General features: G+C 43.3%; 1 protein-coding gene and 1 non-coding gene across 8 annotated transcripts in view; one reads left to right on the top strand and one right to left on the bottom strand.

Moving 5' to 3' along the window:
• Nucleotides 1-4,569: 4,569 nt before the first annotated feature.
• The window catches only part of ARFGEF3 (ARFGEF family member 3), a 98,967-nt gene continuing 77,468 nt past the window's right edge, over nucleotides 4,570-26,068 (top strand). For 4 of the 7 annotated variants that reach the window (XM_074818974.1, XM_074818973.1, XM_074818971.1 and 1 more), the window contains exons 1-3: nucleotides 4,573-5,083; nucleotides 6,283-6,334; nucleotides 23,508-23,589. In XM_074818974.1, coding sequence (XP_074675075.1) covers nucleotides 4,999-5,083; nucleotides 6,283-6,334; nucleotides 23,508-23,589 — 219 coding nt within the window. In that variant the 5' untranslated portion in view covers nucleotides 4,573-4,998. Of the gene's footprint in view, nucleotides 5,084-6,282; nucleotides 6,335-23,507; nucleotides 23,590-26,068 lie in introns of all 7 variants that reach the window. The other 3 variants (XM_074818968.1, XM_074818967.1, XM_074818969.1) reach the window with 2 other exon arrangements.
• LOC141921951 (U6 spliceosomal RNA) lies at nucleotides 5,938-6,039 on the bottom strand. The gene has a single exon (XR_012622834.1). It is a non-coding gene; the product is annotated as a U6 spliceosomal RNA (small nuclear RNA).

Genomic DNA, 26,068 nt, shown 5'->3' with positions numbered 1-26,068 from the left:
GTATTTCAGGATAGAGCAGAACTGGCGTTTGTACAGAAAAAGGCAACCAGTATGACAAAACAACATATAGGAAGAATAAATTGAGTAGTCCACTGTAGACTGTAATAAAAACAGTTGAGGGAGGACATGCTCAATGCATAAGGAATCATGAATGGTGGGAAGAAAATAGGGAATGCTTATGCAGTAGTTCTCACAGTAAAAAAGGTAGGTAGCATCAAAAACCTAAGCAAAAAGAAGCTAAAACTGTGCGGAAAAGTATTTTCTTTTGTTTGTGTGGAACTTGCTGCCACAGGATGGTTGTGAAGGTCAAAAGCATAAAAAGGTTCAAAAGGAATAGATATATTCACAGCAGAAAAGTCTGTCATATCATGAATACATAAAGATAAAACCACTGTTTTAGGAAGCACTCAGTTTGCAAATTAATAGAAAATGGGAGAGTTTACCAGAGGAAGGGGCACTATACTCTTTCTACCCTTTCTTTAAGAATCCCCAACTAACTTTTGTCAGAAATAAGCTACTAGGTAAAAAGGACCTTGATCTGACCCTGAATACCTGTTCTGCATTCCTGATACTCTCGTCAATTGCCTTTGCAATTCTGCAGGGAGATGAGAAGATTATGGTAGATTGAAGGCAGTTAAGGGGATTTTTGCTTTTCATCTGTCTTTGCAGAAAGTATGTCTCAGCAAGGCCAGAGAGTCTTGTCTCTTATTTCTATCCTGGCATGGATCTCAAGACTTTACTTTTGCTTCAACTGTTCTTTACAGAATAAATGATATAAGGTTATGTTGAACAGACAGTGCTGAATATATGCTAGCTTTATTCACAGCTCCCACTCCAGAGGATTTTTCTCCCTAACTCTGTAATCCCTGTGCTCAGCAGCACCCGTTGTCATTGTGCTTTGCAGTGCTTTGCCTTTGTTCACCAAGGTCATGCTGTGGAGGGTGCAGAAAGCAGCACCTGCTAGGAACGACTTCACTGAGCACTCAGCTAGCCTCTGGTAACTCACTGTGTAATCAGGCAAACAGTGACAGATGCCACCCTATCATCAGTGATGTGGTTACAGTCTAGACAACCAAAACTGAAAACAAACCCCGACAAGGGTCTTGCTTGTCTGAGTCTTGCTGCTCTCTGGGAGAGGGAAGGAAGGGTATCTTCCTCTGGCATCAGGTGACACGAAGGTGCTGGTGAGCCCATGTTCCAGCTACAGCCTCCTTCACTTCAAGTTTTTTGAACAGTTTGTCCTACATGAGGGGAGTCACACGTACAGAGCTTCCTGAGAAAAACCAAGCCCAAGCTTCTTTTGCAAGTCTGGTCAGTCCAGTCATGGGGGTGCTTCTGGGAAAGAGTAATTTTGAAAAATCTGGCTAAGCATCATTTTTGAACTATGGAACCAGGTGGTTTTCCTGTCATTAGAGGGTATTTCTTAATATTTTGTAATTGAACTTGAAGTTCTCAGGTACACAGACCACCTCTTTGGTCCACACTGTCCAGTGTCTGCAGTGTACAATCAGATCTTGACCAAGCATACTGTTAAACTGGCCAAAGCACAAGTAATACATGAGTGATGATGACTAAGAGTAAATAAAGGTGATTATCTCACAGTCTAACATGCCTTTGTCTCCTACTTTTCCACTGTACATTTGGTTCCTTTTTAGGATCTCGAAGAATAGAGTGACAGGGCAGGTGTGTGCATGGGCAATATGGCTATATGCTATGGGAAGAGATTTAAACTAGCACCGCATTGCCTTCCTTGGCTACTGGAAGGAGCAGAGCCATAGAAGCATGGAGATCTCTGAAGGCAAGCATATGCTGCTCCTTAACTCTGCTTACCAGCCTAGACAGAGAATTGTACTAATACGAGACTGTTTCTCTGGGTATCTTGAGTAGTTTGGCTTTGCTTACACACTTCTTGGCTGTGTTCAGAGCTGTGGATATATCCTGGGATACAATCTGCATTCGTGTAATGCAAGAGATCAGTAGCACTGCCAGGTGAGAGTCACAAAAATACACTGCATATCTGCCACTGCATCTTAGTGATACATAACCACTGCTTCCTGCAGATACCAGATCTGCATAGGATCCTTCTGACTTCCAGCTGGACAAGGCCTGAGCTCTGCAGGGGATCATTAGAGCCGAGTCTTAGGTAGCCTCTACCACTGTAGAAAGCTGATGGCTTGCAGGAGGACTTAGGAGCTGTAAGCATGACCATAGAAGGCTTAGTTGCCTCTTCATGGCAGAAGATAGGAGGTTTCTTAGCCATCATCCCTACTCTATGTTGACTTCCAGATCCTGTGATGTTCTAGGGCACTTGCCTTGAAGGGGAAACCAAAGCACATGCTTAAATGTGACCCCGTCCCTGCACAAAGTGCATTCAGTGACTGACTTTCAGCAGGACATAGTTACTGTTTATTTACGTGCTTGCTATAGACAACAGAGACAAGGATTGATGGACTCCTATTCATTTGGAGATGGAGGGCCTCACATGAAAAGTGTCAGCAAGCTGACTCATGGTACTCTGACATACATTTGCTCGGGAAGATTCATCATGGCTTGTTTTTCCATCTGCACAATCTTATAGGCAGACCTTAAGATGCTCTAGAGAGCCTGACATGACCTTTGTTTCTCTCACTCTGCTGATGTAACTACTGGGAAACAGTGTTTAGCAGCACAGAATCCATTTTGCTTGAAGACACTGGACAGTGAGTAAAACACAAACAAATGCAAATCTTGATTCGGTGACATCAGCATCTATGAAAACACTGTAGCTCTAGTGAAGATTTCAGCTGCAAAGGGCTTCCTGTAGAGACCACAGGGAAATTAACTAGTGAGTTGATGATGCATATAGCTAGAAAATAATCTAAAATTAAAAATTCAGTTTCATCAGTGGCTTCCTGAAAATAAGCAATTAATTATTTACTATGAATAGATTTATCTTTTAGTGTTCCACAGGTCCAAATGATCTCTGGTACACCATTTCTACATTAAAAATACCTCAAACACCGTCACAGTCCTTTTTGTTGTTTTTCCCGCAAGAAAAAAAAAAATAAAAATCAAAGACTTGAAAAGACAGAAACTGACGCCCATGCTCATTTCCACTAAGCATGTCACAGAATAAAGAGGAAGCATATAGGTGGAGAAAAATTCATCATCACTTCAACTTGAGCCTTGGCTTCTGGCATCACAGTTCGTTGACAACCCTGGCCACTAGCTATTACTAGTTTTTCATTCCAAGGAAGGTGTTAGAGCATGGTTAGAGGTAAGAAACTTTGAAAAACTACTCCCAGTTTCTTAGAGATTGGTTTACACCCTGGAATCTGAAGCTTAATGGTCTTTCTGTTAGAGCTGTTTTTTTAAATCCTTAATATTGTAGCTCTAGGCATTCCCTATCCATCTCCAGACCTTTCTGGCATCATTCTAAATCCTTTTCTTCAGACATGAGTTTTACACTCTAGCCTTAAAATGCAGCTATGGATTATGCATTCATTACACTTCCAAATGCAAGCAGGATCAGCCCTTGTAAGTATTTGGATAAGGGACAGCCTTTGAAAGCCCGATATCCTATGGGAAATGCTATGGCTGATTCACCAGGTGCCAATATTCTGTCTGGTAATTTGCAATTGGTACTCTTCCAATTAGCAGTAGGAGACATAAGCACTACTACTGCCAGCTGCTACACCTGGAGTGCCTTTCTTATCTGTTGTCTTTTTCTTTTCCTAGACTATTTGTCCTCTTGTATGTTTTGAGAGAGATTCTGTAACAAGACAACAGCTTTAAAACACTCAAGTAACATTAACTGATACAGCTGCAAAGAAGGGCAAGTAGCATATTGTAGAGATAAGGCAGGGAAACAACAAATTGAAGAAGGCAGGAGCTTTGCTGGGTAGAAAGCATTTGGGGCATGAGGAGGAAGGTCTGAGCTAGCAAGGTGGCTGTTCTCTTTCCCGGGGGTTGGCCTGTTGGGGGGACACAAGGGTGTGCGTTATTTTCAAGGCACGGGCTGCATTTGCCAGCTAGGGAGAAAGGCGTAGATCCTGCAGGGCTCATAGCCATTTATTTGCTCCCGCTGATCTCAGGGGATGACTCGCACACGCGTTGGAGTGCAGGCCTGACTCCCCGCGACCCTCCCCGTGTGGCTCCGCAGGAGGCTGCGGGAGAGAGGGGCTGCGCTGCGGCAGGGCTGCGGGGAGAGGCGAGCCGGGCTGGGGAACAGGGATCCGGCGCTGCCGGCCCAGGCCGCGCTCGGCAGCGGGGCGGTGGGGACGCCGGACGGCCTCGGGCCAGGCCCCCGCCTCAGCCCTACAAAGCCTCTCCCAACCCCGGGCGCAGTCACGCCGCCCGACCCCACGGCGTCTGGAACCGGCTGAGGCTAAACGCAGGCAGGCACCAAGCCCCCCTCTCCCGCTTTCCGGGGGCGGGCAGGGGCACGGGCTGTCGGCGCCCCCCTCCCGCTGGTCTCCATGGCAACCGGCCAGGCCGCAGCCCGCCCGCGCCGCCTTCCTCCCGTGGGGGCGGCTGCCGCCGCAGGGTCCAGGTCCGGCGGCGCCGTCCCCCGCTCCGCTCCCTGGGCCCTCCACGGCCGGCGGCAGCTGCCGCCGCGTCTGCCCTCCAGGCGCCGGGAAGGGACTCTCTGCGCTCCCGGGGCGGGGGGAGGCCTCAGCCGCTGGGCTGTGCCTGCGGCGGGCAGGGCCAGGCCCGGCCCCAGCCCGGCTGCGCCACCGGGGCCTGCCCGGGTGGGAGAGGAGGAGGAGGAGGAGGAGGGACTCCGCAGCGGCAACAACTGACGTGTCCCCGCCATGGAGCTCGGCGTGATTCATCAACGGCGGCGGGGCGGCAGCGGGGTGCCGCGCACCATCCCCGCGTAGGCACGGCCGCGGCGGGAGCAGCCCCGTCCCCGCTCTGCCGCCCGCACCGCCCCCCTCCTCCTCCTCCTCCTCCTCCTCCTCCTCGCTGTCTGCTCCTCTGCCTCGCGGCTACGCGAGGATCCCCGGGGGAGGCAAGATGGAAGAAATCCTGCGAAAGCTGCAGAAGGAGGCGTCGGGGAGCAAGCACAGGGCCATCAAGGAGAGCTGCACCTGGGCCATCGGTAAGGGGTGGGGGGCGCGGGCAGCGGCGCCGGGCTGACCCCGCCGGGCTGACTCCGCCGCCGCCGGGCTGCCCGCGGGGGAGCGGAGCGGGGCACGGCCCGGCCCGCAGCGGTGCGGGGCAGGAGCCTCCGCCGGAGAGGTTTTGTAACGGCGGGGACAGGGAGACCTCAACAAACTTGTTCGGCGCTGGCCGCTGAGCCTCCGGCGGTGGGGAGGGACCGGAGCGCCTCAGGCCGTTCAAAATGCCCGGGAGCTCCGCGGTGCTGGAAGGGGCTGTGGCACCAGCGGGCGGTCCCGGAGAGCATCCGTGACCCTCGCCACCCCCTCCTCCGGGGTCTGCTTCGTGGGTCTTGCGAGCCAGATACACGGGTATCAGTAGCTATCAGTTTCTGTGTATGCTGGGAGGGGGGTGTCTTTTCTCTAAAAGCGCCCCCCCCCCCCCATCCCCTTCCAAAATCATCGTAAAAAAAAATCTCCGGTACAGTTTTCACTGCTGGCTTATGTTCAGGCATCGATTTTAAAAGCTGGATTTTTTTTTTTTTTTTTTTTGACTGGATTCCATGAGCTCTTTTATCCTTGTATAACGGAAATAATAATCAATAAAGCAAGTTCTTTTAACGGAGTATGAGCTTAGGTACATCTCAGCATCCACCCATTTCCAGAGATTAGCTGTGACTTGAAGTGCTTTTGATGCTAACTACCTGGAGCACCGGTCAGCAAAACCCTTAGCTTACATCAGCAAGACTGTGATACTTAAAATTGCTTTAAATTTTTATTTTTCATCCATACATAGTTACAGCAATCTGTGGTAGTTCATACCTGTTGCTGTCTTATTACTGGCCTTTCAGCTTGATGTTCCATGGGTTGCTTCATTAATTGTGTGTTATCCTTGCACAGCAGCCATGCTAATATCCTCTATACTGTTCCAGTTTTAGTATATGTGCTGCCGAAGTGCTGATATGTGAATGGGAGTTCACTGAGGAAAAGATGGTACTCGATGCCTTCTCATTGGGCACACAGTGTCCTGACAGATTCATGCAAAGCTTTGGCGACTTGGAGCAGCAGTGGTTGTTGTTCTGTCAGCTGGAGTAGGTATAAACTTTAGGATTGTTGGTTCAGAGATTGTAGCCAGATGTATTAGTATGGTTGAACTCAAAAGTTTCTTTTAAAAGCCCTATTGTTTCCTTTGGTTGTACAGAAACGTTGGATTCTCCTGATGCTGCTATTAAGATACCTCCGTATCAGCTAAGGTAAGAACATTTAATGATGAATCCTGTGGAGCTGTGAGTATTTGTAAAATTGAAGTAAAAATTTGAATTAAAAGTGAGGTAGACAGAAGAGGGGGCTGAATCTATGTGATTTCCTTAGTTTGTAGATATACTTATCTAGGCTGGTAGTAGAAAATAATTTGCTGATGAGCCCTTGGCCTCTAGCCATGAATGAAATGTAAGAAAACGTGTTAAAATTGACATGACTATGTATAATGGTGACACATGGTTAAAAGCAGGTCTGTTTTACGGTCTAAAGAGTTTTTCTTCTAGATTACAGCCTTCAGTATAAGTGATGATCCTTCTCAGTCTTCTCAGTGTGTTTGTTTTCCTTTAAATCTATCAGTTTTTGTTTACTGAAAATAAATATTCTAGAAACTGAAAAGTTATATCATCATATGGCTAGGATGCTGGGTAGGAACTAAAATAATACAGTTTCTATGCCTACTTCTTCCTTTAGTCTGCTAGGTTATCTTGAGTAAGTCTTCTCCCTTCTTCCTGTCTCTAGTTGTACACCTGTAAAATGGGTGAGATGGCACTGCCCTCATTTGTAGAGCTGTTTAAGATCTCATTTTGGGAATTCTGATTGATATGGAGAAAGTAAATAGGCAAAATTATTTACTGTCCCTCCTGACAGAACCATTTAGGAAGCATCAAAAGAAACTAACAATTGCACTGTTCAAAACAGGAGGACACTATTTCATACAACTTGTGGTTAAGATGTGAAATGCTTAGGCTTGTCTTATTAGAGAATGTAACGGATGCTAAAAGTTTGCATGGGTTCAAAAAGCACCTCGGCAAATCCATGGAAGAAATTGATTGAAGTCTATCAGATGCAAAGGTACCCCTTTTTAAAAGTCAGAAGTACTTTAGTCAGAGATGATTGAGTTTGTAGGAGTGTTGCTATAAATTTGGCCTGTCCTGTAGTCCTCCTAGACATCTGCTATTAGCTGCTGACAGAGGTTACACTTTTTTTACCACAATGTTACTTTCCTGGGGGTATTTTTATCACCTTATTACTCCCCATGGCTCCTTTCAGGTATACATGGTGCAGGTTTGTGCAAGAAAATTTGAAGAGCTAGTTATTCCAGAGCAGTCAGCAAATAGGGAAGGAAGAAGAGCGGTTCTTTTGCTGTCAGCTGCAGCTGACAAGGGGCCTCAAGTCAGTGGGGAATGGATGTAGCACAGGTCTGACATGACCAGTGCCAGACACATCATTTCCAACACAGGCTGGGCAGCTGAGAACAGCTGGATGAATCATTCCCAGTAGCTCCATTAGAATTAGATTATATTTACTTGGCACTGTGGAGGGAGAAAACGTGGCTCTTTATCTTTCCATTTATCACCCTTCATCTTTAATACAGTGTATGGTCTCTGTTTTTAAGTACTGTTCTCATTCCCTATGAATCAGTTAGCTGTTACCACGTTTCTTCCTTTTTCACTTGCCTACTGCCTCTTTACAGATATGCCTACGTTTTTCTCTTCTTCCTCCAATGTTCTTAATGTTTGTTTAGTTTGGGGTTTTTTCTACTGTAAATCCTTATCTTTTTAAATAAAGCTAATACCTTCGCAGGTGTAGCTATGATGAAGTAAGCTTTTAACGTTAGACTTGTCAGTAACAATGCACTCAGTATTACTGGATGTTTTACAAAATGAAGGATGCACTAGAGAATTTGCACAAAAGCTTTGGTTGTGGGATCCTTGTTATGGTTCTGCCACACAACTTCAGACAGGGTGGAAGATGTTGCTGTCACCAGTACTGTGAGCTTACTCTTCATTCTCTGTTAACAAGCTACTGCCAGACTCTAGATCAACACACTGGGCTACATCTTGGGCTGGAGTTCGCCCTGCATGATGTGCAAATTAGATGAAAGTTCATCTTTGGTATTTGTTACAGAACAGCACTGTGACAGCTTGGTTCCTAAGACTGTAAAAGAATAGCCTTGAAAATAGAGCAATGGTAATGACCAGAAATACAGCCAAGATAGGTGCAGGATGGAGACATCCTGACCGTGTCCCTTGCCTGCTTTCATCTTTATCAGGTGCACGTTGTGTCATCTGCTGCAACACAGATCAGCCCCTGGCTGCTCATCCACTTTGAATCTGCCGTTCACCCTTTCTGCTACAGTATTTTTGAGCATAGGAGCAGAGCCTGGGGATATGTTCTGGAATATTCCATGATACTAGAGTTAGAGTGAAGATAGATATAATCTTTCCAATAACTAACCCTAGTCCACAACTCAGATCTGAGATCCACAGCAGCAAAATAATGAAAGTGTTAGAGGCAGTGTGGCAAATAGTTCAGTAGCAAAATACATATTTGTGAGGTCTGTTCCAAGAGCAACAGCTGAATGAGTATTTTGAGTACTGTATGTGCAGGGAGGACGTTCCAGCTTGTTTAGTAGGAAAGTTTGGTGTGTGCTTAGAATATACTGGATATAAGGAAAAGGATATCAGCACTTCTCTATAGTATATTTGGGGAAGTTCATGATCTATAGTTGCACATCTATACTGCATAAGAATGGGGGACAGATTCATAAGCTGCCATGTCCAGTTGAGATAGATACTGGCTTGATTTCAGAAATGGCAAATCTAAGTAAGTACCCCAATCAGTATTGTTTCTGTTTCTCCACAAAGCATCACCTGGCTTTCACTAGCGAGTTGTGCTGGTGTTATTGCCATTTAACAGATTGGCCATGACCTTTTTTAAGTTCTTTTCCTTCTGGAACTGAAGAATGAAGTCTGCTCATGAGAATGAGTACATATAAACTGTATACTCCCTTTTTATTTACTTGTAAAATAAAAGGCCATTTGCTGCTTTTGACACCACAGTTCTAGATAAGTAGAGGTTCTTAAGAATGTTTTCTTTTAAGACTGTGATTCTAGCTTGAGAATGGGGAGGGCAAGCTATCTCTTTGCATTTCCTCAGACTCTGACTAGTTGAGTTCAAGGTTTTTAACATGTGTTATATCAGCTACATCCTTATCTCCACGACACTGTTGGGGTAGATTAATTCTATGTTCTGGCTTGCTCCTGACCTATCCATAGTTTCCACTCTTGTGTTGGCCCCCTGTTACTGAACACTGGGCAGGCCACATTATAGTTCCCTGAAGCCTGTGCAATTAGTCAGGGGGTTCGGCTGTAGCATTTGCATGGGAGCTGTTTCCAGCACTTGTCTGGCAGCGGTTTAGGTAGCACGTGCCTGCTATGTTTGGGAGCACCTGGGGTACTTTTGCCCCAAGGGAGTGCAGTGACTGGACAGTCAGCCTGGAATGTCATTCTTTAATTAGTTTGATAGAGATCAGTTGGGTATATCTTCAGGGAGCGGAATGAAACTATATTGCTGTTCAGCTTCCTTTGATGTTAATTGGACTTATGAATCCAAATCCCAGTTAATAACCTTGTGTTATTCTAGTGAGGGGCATTATTTAAATGTCTCACTTCCTAAAGAAATACAAATCTCCAACAAATACGGAGTTTCCCACAGAGTCCTGTCAGCTCTGCCTTGAGACACGAATATGTGCATGCTTTTTCAGTGCTTTAACTTGTGATCAGAGTATTGAGCAAGGGTGCGAAAAAGTAAAGAGGATTAAAGTGGACCAGGGTGGAAATGACCTTAAGGCAGTTCAAGGCTTTGCCACACATGTCCTGTGAATCCTTGAGAAGGGAGAGTCACATAACTCATTGGTCTCTTGTTGCCTGCCTACTACAGTGATGTTTGTCTCTGATGAACAAGCGTTGTGAAGATTGGATAGATACTAAGTGCTTAAGGAGGCTGGATGATTGACTTATAAATAATGAATTAGATAAAAGAAATTGATGTGCTGGTGTTTTAATTGGTGAATTGATCACACGGAAAATAGCTTAAGAGACCTTAATGTTGTCTGCCAGCAAACAATTGTTTGCTACTAAGTCACTTCAGTATTTTCAAGTTGACAAATCCAGACCTAAGGCCAAAAACCTACACTGAACAAGTCTCTCTTCTTGGCCAATTCCTGGCCAGTTTCTCCATTGTGATTTTAGAAACTGAAATATGATCCATAAAAGGTAACTGAACAGACACAAGAAAATGAGCCTTGAAAATGAATGTTTGATCAGAGCAGTTTAACACTCGTAAGGATTATCTACATACCAGAGAATAAAATAAGAGGCTAAACAGTGCTTGCCAGTCACATACTGCTTTGAAAAAACTTTGGTTTACCAGAGTTTCTTGGAATGCTTTATGTAATTAAGTCATGCCTTATAGGCTATGTAAAACTTAGTGGCTTTCTACCAGCACGGACTTGGTGCTGTAAAGCGGAGGTTGGTTGGGACTTCTGAGGGAGGCTGTGGTTTGGTGGGTAGTTTAGCTGTTGTATTTTGGTGTTGCTGTCCTCACTGGAGCCTGGAGTCTTATACACAGAATTTCTTACCATGTCCCTGCCATTCTTCATTAGGAATTTTTTATAGTTATCCTAAAGAGATTTTTCTCATAGTTCTAAGATATTTCCTATAATTTCCAGGTCTTGTACTATCCTGCCATTACTTTTATTTTCTTCTGACTGGAACAATGGCAAAATTTTTTTTTTTTGCCCTTTTGTCACTGTAGCAGAAGCATCACTGCAGACTTGAGTCTGAGCTGTTCTGTGGAGCTGTTGTGGCTGTTCATGCTAGTTTAAAGTTTCCCCAGTGGACTTTCAAGGCCATGTGGACTAATGGCCATGAGGACATGTTGATGAGGGAGGTGTTCTGGCATAGTAACTGATGTGATTTGCATTCTTTCAAAGAAGCAGCAGGAAGGCTTTCTAAATGCCTACATCTTTTCAGCATATCTGTATACTGCACATGTCTAAAGTTGCAGAAAGTAATTGAAATTGAATGGAGGTAAAGGCTCAAGCCTTCAGGGCACCAATTCTGGCTGCCTCATCAGAGAGATACAGGTCCTGGCTTTCAGAGGTGCTGAGCCTTTCCAGGTTCTGTTTCTGTTGGTAGCAGTTCCTGTGTTCCTTACTGCAAAACCTTGCATCCCTCTGGTATTTCACATTGGCCTTTTTAAAATAGACAGTATTTCCAGAGATTACAGCTGGAGAGTCAGAAGTCAGTGGTGAGCAGGGTCCTCTGCAATAACCAGCTTATGTCCAGTTTTGTCTCTCCTGTTTGTGTCCCAGTCCTGTTCATCTTGATGCTAGTTTTTAAGGACAATTTGTGAACTTCAGGAAGCCAGTGCAATGAAGAGCAGTCAGGAACACAAGTAAGCCTTTAACTTAGCTGAACTCTGAAATATCTATCTTCCTTGCATTTTTTTTTCTATATTCATGGGAATTTAGGGATAAAATTGGTAGTTCTGCTCTGCCATTTATTTTTGCGTCTCTAGCTTTGCATCTGACATATTTCTTGAGAAGTAGCTGAGCTTACAAACTCTTAAATAAAACGGCATGCTCACTCATTTTAGCTTACATGTGCTCAACAAGTAATAAAAGCAGTGTGGTGTGATCATCACCAAACATCCAATGCCATAGAGGCTTCCAATCCACTTAGCTTTGCAGATGAATCATCCACTGAAAGAATCGTGAGGCTTGGGATGCATTTCGGCTTCTCCACTGTGAAGAAATATTTGTGAATTCATAATTTCATTCTTCTCCCATCTACTTTATTTTGTTCATCATTTCTGTTAGTTTCTTTTTACTGGATGAGAGTGGGTAGGGACGCTGATATATATCTAGCAGATTCCCTGACCGGAAGAAAGGAGCGGGAAGGGAGGAATGACTGTCTCTGAGGGTCTTTTTGGGGGCTGTTTTTGGCATACCTCTCTCTATTTTAGTCTTCCTCATTTTTAAAACACTCGGCTTCGTGGTCTTGCTGCGACAACCACCCGGCATTAAGTGCTGCTGTGTTTTCCTCCTGAACGGGACTGCTGGATTTGCGACTCATGCTGCTCAACCATTACACAGTTGCTATCTAGCATTCAGCAAGTGGATGATGAGTTCCCTGTCAAGCATCTGGCTAAGAAGAGATTCTAGTGTCAGTGTGGATTGCTGAGCTGCATCTCCTGTGTTAGCAGTTTACAGGCTGGATCCAGATGTTTGGAGGCGTTTATGTAGCCCGATGGGTGTTCTGAATGGTGTATATGCTCTGGTCTTGATTTAAAACGTTGCATTCCTAGTTCTAATGTTGGGGGGTGGGTGAGGGGAGGAGATTAGTGTTTAGAAGGGCAGTGTGGCACTGTCTGATACAGAATTTGGATCAAACTGCATGTTTAATCTGGGATATGTAACTGGCCCTATATCTTGTCTGATGGGAAGGTATTTTTATCTCAGCAGAACTTTTCATCTCTTCTGGGACCCCAAAAGACAGCAGTGTTGGAGAGGAAAGGGGTGTATAGGGTCAGTTTCCATCAGGCATGTCTACACTCTCGCTGTCAAGACAAGATTCCAAAAGTGTTGGAAGGCCTCTAGATCTAGGAGTTCCTTAAAACCTGTCAGCTGGGGTTATGGCTCTTTAAGGTATTAAGGTTTGGTATTGTCAGGGGGAAAGGTGCATGGTTTCTGAAAGATTGTTTCCGTTGCTCTTGTTTGTGGGTTTTTTTGTTTGTTTAAAAAGGGCAGTGCTTGCTGTTTCTGAAACTGACTTTGTGCTTTTCCTGGCATTTTTTTGTAGTAGTGAACCTTAATATTTACCACTGCTTTGGGTCTTTGTACCATTTGTGGATTCTTCTGAAAGTTCTTTCTAGATTCATGACAAAAGCCCACAGTGTACTGGTTTTGACTGGGCTAGAGTTGATTTTCTTCATAGGAGCTGGTAGGGTGGGAGTGTGGAGCAGCTGAGTGGGGCTGAGCTGCCTATAAGCATTAACCCCCAACATTTAGTTACGGTGGGATGTACATAATTCATTCAGTACAGAAGTAGCACCAGTAAAAGTTGAGAGCAGCCATAGTTTTGAGTGTTTGTCTAACAACAAATACAACTGAATTATTACCCTAAGGGTCTAAGGATGATAATGGGATAGCAGCGTGTGTGTTTTAAACATCTGATCGCTTTTAGTGCTTGCAGAGAAGAAAGTGAGAACATTGGGAGGCTGGTGACAATTGCCTTAGAGAATGAAATATGGTTGGGGGGAGCAGGAACCAGGGGATGGAAGAAGAGAAGTGGCACTGAAGCAGAGAGGACTGTTTTCCTACTAAATGAAGCTTGACTTTGCTGTGGTCTTTGTGTGATACTGTTCAAGTCATGACTTCTCTTTGTTTTGAAAATGAAGGGGTGAGTGAAAATAATAAAAGTCTTTTCTCACAGTTATTTTATTTACATTCCATGAAAAGTAACAAAGCTGCAGGAAATACACTACCTTTGGTTTCCTTCAATGTTTGTTTGCTTAAGAAATTGAATATGTTAAGATGCAGTGAGTATAAAATTACATAATGCATTGCAATTGTGGGGATATTTTTAACAACCATCCCTTAGGTCTGTCAAGATCTAGCATTACGCTGCTGTGAAAGTTGAATGGAATTGCGGATTGCATCATTAACCTTCAAAATGTGACTAGTAACGATTAAAAATTTACCTCATCCTCCCATTTCTTCATCAGACTTTTGTAACTAACTCTAGGCCATCCAGCTGTAATGGAGAAAATAAGGTCATTTGCAAGATGTCTGTGCTATAGTACCTTTGTGTCTCTCTTCTGTCCCCTCAATGCTACCCAGTCCCAGCATTATAAAACAACTTCTGATGGAAGTTTAATTCTCACAAGATGCTTTATTTGATGTTTTCAGTGTACTGAAATTTTGAAACAAAAATGTTTTTACTGGAAAAATCCTTAGCTTCCCTTCCAGACTTACCAAATATAGGGAAGAGAGGTTTCATGGAATAGCCTGATAAGTTTTCAAAATTGTAGGCTGAACAAGTCCAGTGTGTGCTCCAGCTAAGGCCAGGAGGTGTACAGTAAGGATGAATACTCTGCCTCTCGCCTCATCTTCATGCTGTACTTCAAATGATAGTCAATAAAATCACCTAAAGGATACAGACTGCTTTATAATTAAGACCTTGTGAGGTTTACATGTGTCATCAAATTCCTTAAGAGTTAGTAAGTGACTGTCATACCTTGTGCACAAAGGGCAAAAATCTGCTGGAGTGGATGTTCTAGGGAGAGTGATGATAACCTATCACGGAGAGATTACACTACAGCTTTGGAAGCATCATGATTATTATTTTGGCCTTGTCCACTTTAATATTGTGTAGAATCTTTTGTTGTCTCTCTTCCTCTCCTCTCAAGCAAAGGTACATTTTGTGCTTATGGTTTGGTTTTGTTCTGTTTTGGTTTTATCTTGACAACAGTGTCAGGTTCCTATCTGGGAACTTTGTGTTTGTGTTGAAATCAGGATGTTATTAGAGAGTATAGCAAGGAAGCAAATGACCTTAGAAGTGCTCTCCAGCAGAGTGACTGTGCTGAGCTATTTAATTATGATTGTATGAATTCTGTGGTCTCGGCTGCATTAGGCTGGATGGAAGATTAAATTGTTCACATTTGCCTGTCCCATGAGTAGAGCTGTACTTCTGCTGTTAGGCAAATCCATTTCTCTTGGAAAGTATGTAAATAACAAAAATTAGAAATGTCACTGTGTGACTTTTTTAATAACAAGCAGTATTAAATTTCAGTCTCATTCAACATTCAAGGTTGTAAAAATGTTAAAGTTCTAGCTAACAAACTGTATGAAGTTACATTTAGGCATTATTCCTCACTTCCTTTTCCCTGTGTCATTACGGGTCTTCTGATAAGCAACTCATATACTTCCCTCCACAGACAGGTTCATTTAAGTGTTGGGTGAAGTGATTACTTTGTGTCTTGATTTGAAAAGCAAAAGAATTGAAGGGAAGAGGAAATATGTGAAGCAAAGAGGAAGGAAAAATGAAATACTGAGCTGGAGTAGAGACCCAGAGGGAACTCCAAGAGAGAGCTGATGTCAGCAGCTGAGGTGAGAGAGAATCAGATATGGAAGGAAAAGGAGAGTTAAACCTCAAGTCAGGTGAAAAGAAGCCTTTCCATTGTAACTGGATAAAAGTGAAGAGTTTTGTAGTGTGAGAGGAGAAAAAAAAAGACCTTTTTTTTTAAAAAAAAAAGAAGCTGCAAGTAGTGAGGAAGAAAAATGAAAATGCTTTCAACCAAAAGTTTTAAAGTTATTAGTAAAGGTGGACCTTCACCTGGTTATGTGAGAGGCAGATCTCTTGACATGGGAAACATGCACACATGCGCCTATGCTTGTGAGTAACTGGAGTAAAATCCTGGCCCTGCTGAAGCAAGTCAGAATTTATACCAACATAGTATGACAGCAATCTCTCAACTGTTTTTTATCAGAACCTGTAAACTGCAATTCCGACTGCTTGTTTGTTCTTATGTAGCACTGTAATACTGAAGTTGTCTAACAGAGCATGATCATCTTGTAGTGGTACAGCATCATAAAGATAATTTATTGTTCTTTTATTTTTTCCTGAAAAGAAGGGTTCTAACTGGAAGGCTTCAGATTGCTCTAAGAGGTCTCTGAGTGCTATCAACAAACCTGTATTTGCATAGAGATACATATTTTAGTGCTGGAGGGGTCTGTTGTAGTCATCTGGTCTGACTTCCTGCACTGTGGAGGCATGAGAACTTGCCCTATATTTATACGCAGCAAAGTCCAAACTTCTGTCTGAGCTCGACTGTAATACTCTTTGTAAGTGGGACAGTCATATTTCTGCTGCAGTTAAAATTAATAATTTCTCTAGAATGTGAGCAAGGACTTAAAATCTCCTTTCTTCTTGAAGAGCTGTTGTTTGAAAAAGAATGTATTTATATTCTGTTCCTCCTCCAGGTTTTAAGTACTTCCATTACAAACCATAACGTTGGTGGAGTCTTTTATCAATGTTCTCTAGGCTAGCACAGGAAAAGAAGAGTTATGGATATTTCTACTTCTATATGTACATTTGTTCATATATACACCACTGGAATTTGTTTTACACAAATGAAATCATCCCCTTTTGTGTAGGGACAGTATTTGCTTCTGTTTGGTTTATTTCACAGAATCACATAATCATCTAGGTTGGAAAAGACCTTGAAGATCATCTGGTCCAACCATTAACCTAACACTGACCATTCTCAACTACACCATATGCATGAAGATAGAGAGGCACTACAGAGAGACTTGGATAGATTGGATCAGTGGGCCAACATCACTGGGATGATTTTCAAGAAGGCCAAGTGCCAGGTCCTGCACTTGGGCCACAACAACCCCATGCATCGCTACAGGCTTGGGGAGGTGTGGCTGGAGAGCTGTGTGGAAGAAAAGGATCTGGGGGTTCTAATTGACAAGTAGCTGAACATGAGCCGGCAGTGTGCCCAGGTGGCCAAGTGTCCTGGTTTAACCAGGATAGGGTTAAGTTTCCCCAGCAGTGGGGGGGGAGCTCTAGCCGGGTTATTCAGATACCATGCGGACATCACATCCTGGCAGGTCACATTTTCCTGGCGTGGGAGCGCGGTGCACTCGTGGTTTTGTACATCGTGCTTCAAACTGCTGTATTTGGTAGCTATTTTGCTCTGTTCATTGATATCACTATTACTGTTATTGTTATTGTTGTTGTTTGTTGTGTTGCTATTGCACTGTTGTATTAAACCTTTCCTTATTTCAGTCTTGGGGCTTTGTATTTCACTCCCTTTGTGGGGGAGGGGCAGCGGCCGCGTGGTCTCAGACCCCGGCAGGGGCTAAACCACCACACCAAGAAAGCCAACGGCATCCTGGCTTGTATTAGAAATAGTGTGACCAGCAGAAGTAGGGAGGTGATGGTCCCCCTGTACTCTGCACTGGTGAGGCCACACCTGGAGTATTGTGTCCAGTTTTGGGCACCTCAATATGAGAGAGATATCAAGGTGCTGGAGCGAGTGCAGAGGAGGGCAACGAAGCTGGTGAAGGGCCTGGAGAACAAATCCTATGAGGAGAGATTGAAGGAGCTGGGACTGTTTAGTTTGAGGAACAGAAGGCTGAGGGGAGACCTCATCGCTCTCTACAACTACCTGAAAGGACATTGTAGAGAGGTTGGGGCTGGTCTCTTCTCACAGGTGATTAGTGACAGAACAAGGGGGAACGGCTTTAAACTCCAACAGGGGAGGTTTAGACTGGACATTAGGAAAAAATTTTTCACAGAAAGAGTGGTCAGACAGTGGAATAGGCTGCCCAGGGAGGTGGTTGGATGTGTTTAAGGGTCATTTAGATGAGATGTTGGGGGATATGGTGTAGGGGAGGACTTTGTAGAGTAGGGCTGATGGTTGGAGTCGATGATCCCAAGGGTCTTTTCCAACCTGAATGATTCTGTGATTCATATCCCTAAGCGCTATGTCAACCCGACTCTTAAACACCTCCAGGCATAGGGACTCTACCACTGCCCTGGGCAGCCCATTCCAATTTAAGGGAGTACAGAATTTTGAGAATTCATCTTTACCATTTATTCTGTCATGGTGAGACAACTTTTCTGCTTGCATAAGTGAGGCTAATGGAGTTACAGGCTGTGATACTTTGTTTGTTTTAAGCAGCCAAGACTGGGAAGCTCTTCTCAGCTGTCAGTGTTACTCTGACTGAAAAATGTCACTCTGGCTGTGACTGTTATCTTGCCTAACAAACAGTGTATCAGAAAATGGCAACAGCTGTGAATCAAATGCTTATCTGTTCTTTGACTGGGCTGTGAATTACGTTATGGAATGCAAATTACATGCTAGTAAGGCCCTGAGGTTCTGAATTTTGCTCCTCCTATGTAATTTTCAGGGGGAAGATGATGCAGATAGATGTCTTATTTTTAATCCTGTTTCTGAAAATTAATATGGTTATCACCATTTACGTGAAGGGAAATAACTTTTACAGTGGTGACAAGTACTTCGTTTATAGCGTCCCCTTCCCTAAGTCAGTATGGTGGAGGTGAACTTGGGCCATGAGACTGTGTTCCAGTCCCTTAACAAGGAGGAGTTAAGATTGGGCCATCTCCTATCTTCATTACAGCTTTCATCATGAGAGTGAATTAATAAGCCATTATTCTCTTCTCACTAAAGCGTTTTTCTACTACAGTGAGGATAGAAAATTTTTATGATCTCTCTACTTACAATAGTAATCTGTCTTGCTCTGACCTTTTTGGCAGTCTGTTTTAACTGACCTGTCATAGCATCCCTAGTGACAGACGTGCAGGGAAAGAAGTAGGTTGATGAACCATGGCAAACTCAGATGACTAGAAAGGTCGTTGTAACCCAGCATGCTGAATATAAAGGCTATTTACATTCTCATGACTCATTCTGCAGTTGAAGCTGACAGTCATGGACTGGGGTAGCTCAGGAAGGACAACCTGTGCTCCTGAAGATACTGGTCCTGGATTACACACTTGGTTCTGTCTCTGACCTTTCTGCTTGACCCTGGGCAGGTCACTTAGGATTCAGTCCAGATACTATGGAGGTCTAGTGACAAAACTCCAGGTAGCCTCAGTAGGAATAGGACTGAGTGTTTGTTCTTGGTGTTGTCTGTTTACTGTTCTGTACGTAACAAGGTCCACACTTACCAAATGCTGTTTTCTCTGATGGAGTGCCTGTTAGTGCAAATGACTGCTGATTTCTAGTAACCTTAGAATATATATATGTTAATTTTTTTTTCTTAAATTGGTCTTCTGGGTCAGGACAGGAGGGTGCTTGGTACTCTTTGTTTTGAATGGAGGGGGCTGCCATCATGTTATACTTATTTGTTCAGTATTTATGTGTTATACCATATTTGAATAGGAACACTGTGATTAAGAAAGCTGTTTTATGTCTCTGCAATTACCTTCCATACTGTGTAATCATTCTTGCAGACCCTCATTCTGTAGTGGCTCTCACCATATCCTTTGCACAGGTGACCTTAGAGAACAGCTGTGGGTAAAGAGTGATCCCTGTTTTCTCTTCCACTGTCAGGGAGAGAACTCTAAAGCCAGGATCTGTTACTGCTGCCTCTCTTTGTTTTTGTGGTGGTTTTTTTTTTCCCCTCGTCTTTTTGTGAGGAGGTGGGGGGTGTGTTTGTTTTGGTTTGGTTTTGAGGGCACTGCTATGTGGACATATGCAAACAAGGCAATTAGTGGGGATTCCAGCGTAGTACACCACTTATCTGAGTGCATCCTTTTTCTTCACTATCAGTCCTTCTTTACAGCATCTCCACTTCTTTCTTTCCTCTAGCTTCTGTTTTCATTGCTTTGTTTCATCTGTCAATGCCCAGGATACCTTATCCTGAAGCTTTTGGTAGCTTCCACTCCTCCAAGTCAAAGGTGCTCCTTTCCTTTTATGCCCTCTCAGTGTTATACTTGACTTGGCTCATTCAGGGTTATTTGTGCTTAAAACTGTACGTGTATATATGTCCACACCTGTGTGTATCGGTCTGAAAACTTAGGAGTTCCAATATAAAACTAGTTTCTGTACAGTAATATAGATGGAAAACATTCTTAAGCATGTTTTGAAGTGTATTGATGTGCACCGGCTTATTCTGAGAACTTCATGTATGTAAAATATCTTACATATGTAGTACTACAAAACCTGAATGGTCACTTGACAGTATAGAACTGCAGACAGTGGAGTAAGCAATGTGATCCCATGGTGTGGGATCACTCAAAATAGGATGGAATTATAAAAGGGCTGTAAGGTATAAGAGGAAACATCAATCCCTTTCTTAATTGCACTCTGAGGTCAAATTCTGGTCTGCATTATCTCTTGTGCAGCCTTATTGAACCCAGTTCTTAAGTGGTAGACCTTAGCAGGGACCAACTGTGTTAATTTACATCATCCTCTCCCATTCTGCTTGAGGATTATCTGCTGCATCCTTCTGTGTTCTCATACTAGCAGATGATGCATTTAAATGGCAGGTCAAACTGAAGTGTGGAAGATGTTCAAGCCAATCAAACATTACGAGGTATCTGTGCAAGTGTTTTATAGCTGTAGGATAGAAATGCTAGAGATCTAATTGACTGAGTGTGTAACAAGGGCAGGAAATGGCACAGTGGCGATTCATTTTCTTGGAGAATACAGTGGGAACAGAGGCTGCAGCAACCTTAATTAGATTTTTCAGCTAAACATTTTTAGTGAGGATGGGAAGTTCAGCTAATTGAATCTGTTCTAATTTCCATCCTCCTGTTTGTCATTTTTTCCTATTCATTTTGGGACATATCTCAAGAAACAGCTCTCGTTGTTCTCTGCTCATTGCAGTATGTGATGACAGATGGTAGGCAACATGCTGATGTGCAGGGTAGCTACACATAAGCCATAGGAGCTCCCACCTGTCTTCATTACAATGAAACTGAACTGGATCCACTCCAGTGGCTTATGACTGCCTTCCCTTTTCCCTCACCTCCCAGTTCCCATGCACTTTAATGTGAGACTAAGGTGATTGTGTATTAATAATGACCCAAACATTTATATGCTGTTGCAGTGAACTGTAGAAAGTCTAAAAGAAATGTGGCGTTCTGCCCTGAAGAGGTGCAGGTCTAAATCATCATCAGTTTTTAGCATCCCTGCAGTTACTACTATAGACTATTGTTATTTTTTTTTTCTTTGTGTTTTCCTGTGTGTGTCTGGCTGATTGAGTACCAGTTAATGCACAGGTACCTTGTTTTGGCACCTGTTGATCTACTAATTTCAAACGTGAGTTCTCTTCCGGAGGGTGATAGTGACAACTTCTTTTAAAAGAGAGAGTATGTTGAAGTCACAACGTAAAAGTTAACACTTAAAGGTGCTTTGTGGGTTAGAGGTGCATTGCTGTGGCACTTCTCTAAACTAGAGAGTCCTATCACAATTTACCTGCATGCTACACATGTTCCCAGGTCGAGGCAAAGCTGGGCTAGATACATAGGCAGTAGCCAGATCCATAATGGCTAGAGGATTACTGTCTGAACCCGGGAGTAGATGTTTTGGCAGTTTCTGTAGATCTGGATGATACAATACTCTATAACGAAATATTTCCTAGATGTTCTGTGATTCAAGCTGTTTTGGATGCTAAACTCACAGGTTTTAAGAGTCCTTCTAGTTAACTTGATTCCAGAAACATTCAAGAAAGGAACTTCTGAGGAAATTGGGCTGTGTGCCTGCCTGTTTCTCAGAATATCCTAAATGAAGCAAATGGTTAGCTTTTAGTTAGAAACCTATTTTAAGAAACACATGTAGTCTGCTTCAAGTTCTTCAGAAATCTGCGTAATTCATGTTTCTTTTAAAAAACTTCTTGTGCTGTTATGCCACATTCCCATAACCTGGAAAGAAGGTACAAATATGAAAAGGTCTGCAGATTCTAAAGAGCTGTTTGCCAAGTACAGAAGCTTGCTAGATTGCTTAACGAGCCATGCTTGTGACTCTCAAGTCTTTATCATTAAAGGAAGGGGTTGCATTTCAAAGAGCAAATAGCAGATTTGTGCCCCTTGGGGTAGTTTGTGACTTGTGCTTTTTTGGGAAAGGTAGAGAGAAAGGAATACCAACCGAACATGCCCAAAATAGAGCTGACTTTTCGGAGTGGACATTCAGTCCCCTCTGCAAGCAGGATCCACTGAAGGAGTTACAAGTTAGGTTCCTCAAAGCTGAGATGGCTAGTGTTTGGTAATCTCCATTTAAGCTTTTTAAAAAGTGGTTCAGGTTGTAGACTGCCAGTTTTGGAGGAAGGTTGGTAGGTTATGGGCAGACTGTGGCAGAGCATGAATAGATAGCTTTGACAGTACGTCTGAAACTCCAGTAATCGCTAGTGCTCTAACCTAGGGCTTCTCCTTAGCTAGTTATGAAGGGAGGATTTGTGAGAGGAGCAGAATATGCACACTAGTCTACTGCATGTGTTTCGTTTGTGTCAGAACTTGAACTTTTAGAGCTGTAGGAGAGTTAGTCAATGCTTTTTATCTACTTTTGGGCAATAAACTATTTATCATTGGGTCAACTGAAGCTAAGTGAGTTCAGGTCAAAGGCAGCTCACAGGAACAAAAGAGGGAAAATTTTTTGTTTTGACTCTGCTTTGAAAAGATAGGGGGTTTGGGTGTGTGTTTGACTGCATTGAGACTTGACAAAGAAGAACACTCCAAATAGAACAAGTCAGAGCTTGTTGGATTCCAGTTGTGTAGGGAAAGACTCAGCTGGTTGTTTTCTGTTTCCTACCTTGCACACATTTGTCTCCATGGGGAAGAAATTAATACGATTCCAAAAGGGCTCCTTGGGTGCAATGCAGACAGTTGGAGAACTAAGACTCCTTAGGACTGGCACAGAATGGTTTGCCATAAGCAAGTATGTCTATACAAATGCAAAAATAGACTCTGTACGTACAGGTAAGTGCCTCTTATATATGTGACCCAGTGAAGTGTTGCAAACCTTCAGGGGCCCTGCAGTTGGACATGGGCTGAGTATCTGCTCAGGAATGAGCTACCTGCCAACTAGCAGGATTTGCTTAAAGGGCTTGTGGTTACTAGGTGTTCATCAGATGCTGCAGCCCTTCTCTGATAAGAAGCAAGGAGTAAAGAAAGAAGTCACAGCTCCAGGCACTGTTTGGTTTGGTCACCGAATAAAAAATTCAGTATCTGAGCACTGAGTCAAAAGCATCTAAAGTAATATCCTCATTAGTGATTTATTTTAATATTCAAACAATGTTGTTATTCTGTAATTAAAGTACAGCTTAGTCATAGTTCTAGCACATGCTAATTCAGGCGTAAACCATACTCGTTAGTGCACATTTGCTTTTGTCTACACCATTTATAGTTGCAGGGAGCTAACATGACAGGGCACACACTGTACTGTAGAGGAGGCCACAGACCAAAACTTGACTAATAGAAATGGATTATGAAACCACTTTTCTGGCTTGAATATTAAACAGAAGGTAAGTGACTGAAGTGTAATGCTTATCATGCTGAGTTGAAGGACCACTAGTGATCTGTGAATCCCTTCTTTATGCATTGCACATTCACGCAGAGGGCTAACAGTTGGGAAGTATTCTGTGAAATTTCAATTAAAAAGCCATTCTTAACAGTATGTGAAGAAATATGCCAGCTTTCTTTAGAGGGTAGAAGTGCTTCACAGAGTTGTGAAATTCTTCTTGATTACTGCATGCAAGTGTTATCTTACTGAAAGTGATACAGCCCTTCTGGCCAATTTTAGTTCTGTTGTTCCCTCTCACTTTTTTTTTTTTTTAATTTTCTGCAGGGAGAAGTGTCTCCTTCCTCTCCAACTGGCTCTGGAATCAAAGAGCATGAAGTTGGCCCAACAGGCTTTAGCAGGGATGCAGGTATGCCTGTAGAGGGAAGGTATGTTAGTAGGCAGTGGGTGTCAAGAAAATCTAGACTTTTCTTTTGAAAAATACTACAGAAAAAGTGTCTATCCTTGGGTGGACCTAACAATAATGTCTGTGTTTCTGTAACAGTGATCAGAAGTTAGGATGCATGTAAAGGCTGGTGATTCTGAAGAAGCTAAAAATGTTCTGCAGATAGATGGGAGTTCCTGGCTTTCAATGTTGAATGTATTCTTCCTTGTGTGGGCCTGTGCTACTTTCAGTAAGCCTTGCCACTGCTAAATGTCTTAGAAACTAAACTGAGTCAAGTCTTGCTGTTTCCTTTGATTATAAGTGAGGACTGCAGTGCTTGAAAGATGGAGAAGTTAATAAAGGATCTGGGAGCTGCCTTCTCTATGTGTGGGCACTTTCCAGGGTTTTTTGTACACTGAAAACAGTAGGAGTAGCATCTGATTTGGAAGTTTATGACATTGCAAAAGAAAACAGCAGTGCAGCACAAGCAACAAAAAGACTCTCTGGTTTGACAGTATAAAGACTAAAGCAGTTAACCTTCCATTTAATTGGACAAATGAGTACATATCAGTAAATACTTATCACTAGGGGGATGCTGTTTGTAGAAAAGCCTGTTACACTGCTGGAGCATAACATGCATGCCACCATTTTCCAGAAAGAAGTTGCTCCCTCAGAGGGCAAGCATGAAGTTGTTTTGGGAGTATAAGGGTGTAAGTGGATCATTCAAATTCACTTAACTCAGCATATGAGGTGTCAGGCATTTGGTTGGAGAGTGCCCCATCTTGGGACACAACATGGTTGTAGGAAGCTCTGGCTAAGGAAAAAGGGTACTTTCTGAAGGGTTCCTGTAATAATTGGGCTCTGCCAGAAGACGTGTTTCACCTTCTTGCAGCATAGTACTCTGGTCCCACTGTGACATCCTGTGCCCTGTGTTTCAGGTAAGTGGGAGGTGGGGGCCAGGGGTTGCTTTTAAAGTGAAAGCAACAGCAGACTAGTGGGACTTGAACATATGTCTGCTCTTGTACCGGTGCAGGTATGCCTGTTAGAAGAACATTGTAGAGTGATGATCAACCAAGAATAGTGGAGGAATTATGAATGACTCACTGTCCACTGTAGTATAGCTTCCATGGGGACACTCAGTGAAGATAAATTTTACCTTTTTACTCTTCTAACTTGCTGCACATACGCTTGAGTACTGTAAGAACTGGAATTGCAGAGTTGCAGATTTGCAGCATGGTACCTTAAATAAGAGTGTTACCTCCTATCTAGAAGCCCAAAAAGGTAATCCAGGCAACAATACCGTTCCTTCACCTGCTTTTATGGTATGTGATGTTTTAAGAAGGACAAAAAAGCAAACCACACTACTGATGCTATGGAGATAAATTTAAAAATACAATAAAAGACAAAAAATGCGATACAACTTGAATTTGCCAGAAGTGGGTCACAGAATGGTGGAGGTTAGCAGGGACCTCTGGAAGTCATCTGGTCCAACCCCATGCTTAAGTAAGGTCACCTAGAGCAGGTTGCCCAGGCCCATGTCCAAATGGCTTTTGAATATTTCCAGGGATGGAGACTCCACAGCCGCCCTGGGCAACCTGTGCCAGTGCTCAGTCACCCTCACAGTAAAGTGTTTCCTGATGTTCAGAGGAAACCTCCTGTGTTTCAGTTTGTGCCCATTGCTTCTTGCCCTGTCACTGGGCACAGAAAAGAGCCTGGCTCTGTTCTCTTTGCACCCTCCCTTTGGGTATTTATGCACACTGATGAGATCCCCCTGAGCCTTCTCTTCTCCAGATTAAACAGTCCCAGCTCTCTCCACCTCTCTTCATGAGAGATGCTCCAGTCCCTTCATCATCATAGTAGCCCTTACCTGGACTCTCCAGCAGCTCTATATCTCTCATACCAAAATAAACATTCTCCTTTATATAGAAAAACTTATTATTTTCCTTGTAAATTGAGTTACTCTCATCAGGCTGTATGGTACTAAAACACTTCATATTCTGCTATGTGGGAAATTCTTTAAAATGTTGTGGGTTAACCCTGGATAGCAGCTCAGCCCTACCCAGCCACTCACTCCCTCCTTCTCAGTGGAGTGGGGGAGAGAATTGGAAGGGTAAAAGTGAGAAAATGGGCTAGGACAAAGTTTAATAGGGAAATCAAAACTGTGTGCACAAGCAAAAATATAAGGAATTCATTCATTACTTCCCATTGGCAGGCGTTTAGCCATCTCCAGTAAAGCAGGGCTCCATCACATGTAATGGTTACTTCAGAAGCCAAATGACTTAACTCTGAATGTCCCTGTGCCCCTGCTTCCTCTTTCTTTCCCCAGCTCTATACGCTGAGCATGGTGTCATAGGGTATGGAATATCCCTTTGGTCAGTGGGGGTCAGCTGTCCCAGCTATGTCCCCTCCCAACCTCTTGTGCACCCCCAGCCTACTTGCTGGGGCACCAGTGTGAGAAACAGAA

This window comes from Strix aluco, chromosome 3, assembly GCF_031877795.1.
Source record: "Strix aluco isolate bStrAlu1 chromosome 3, bStrAlu1.hap1, whole genome shotgun sequence".
Lineage (NCBI taxonomy): Eukaryota > Metazoa > Chordata > Aves > Strigiformes > Strigidae > Strix > Strix aluco.
Note: the sequence above shows the minus strand (reverse complement) of the source record. Positions and strands in the feature narration are given on the sequence as shown.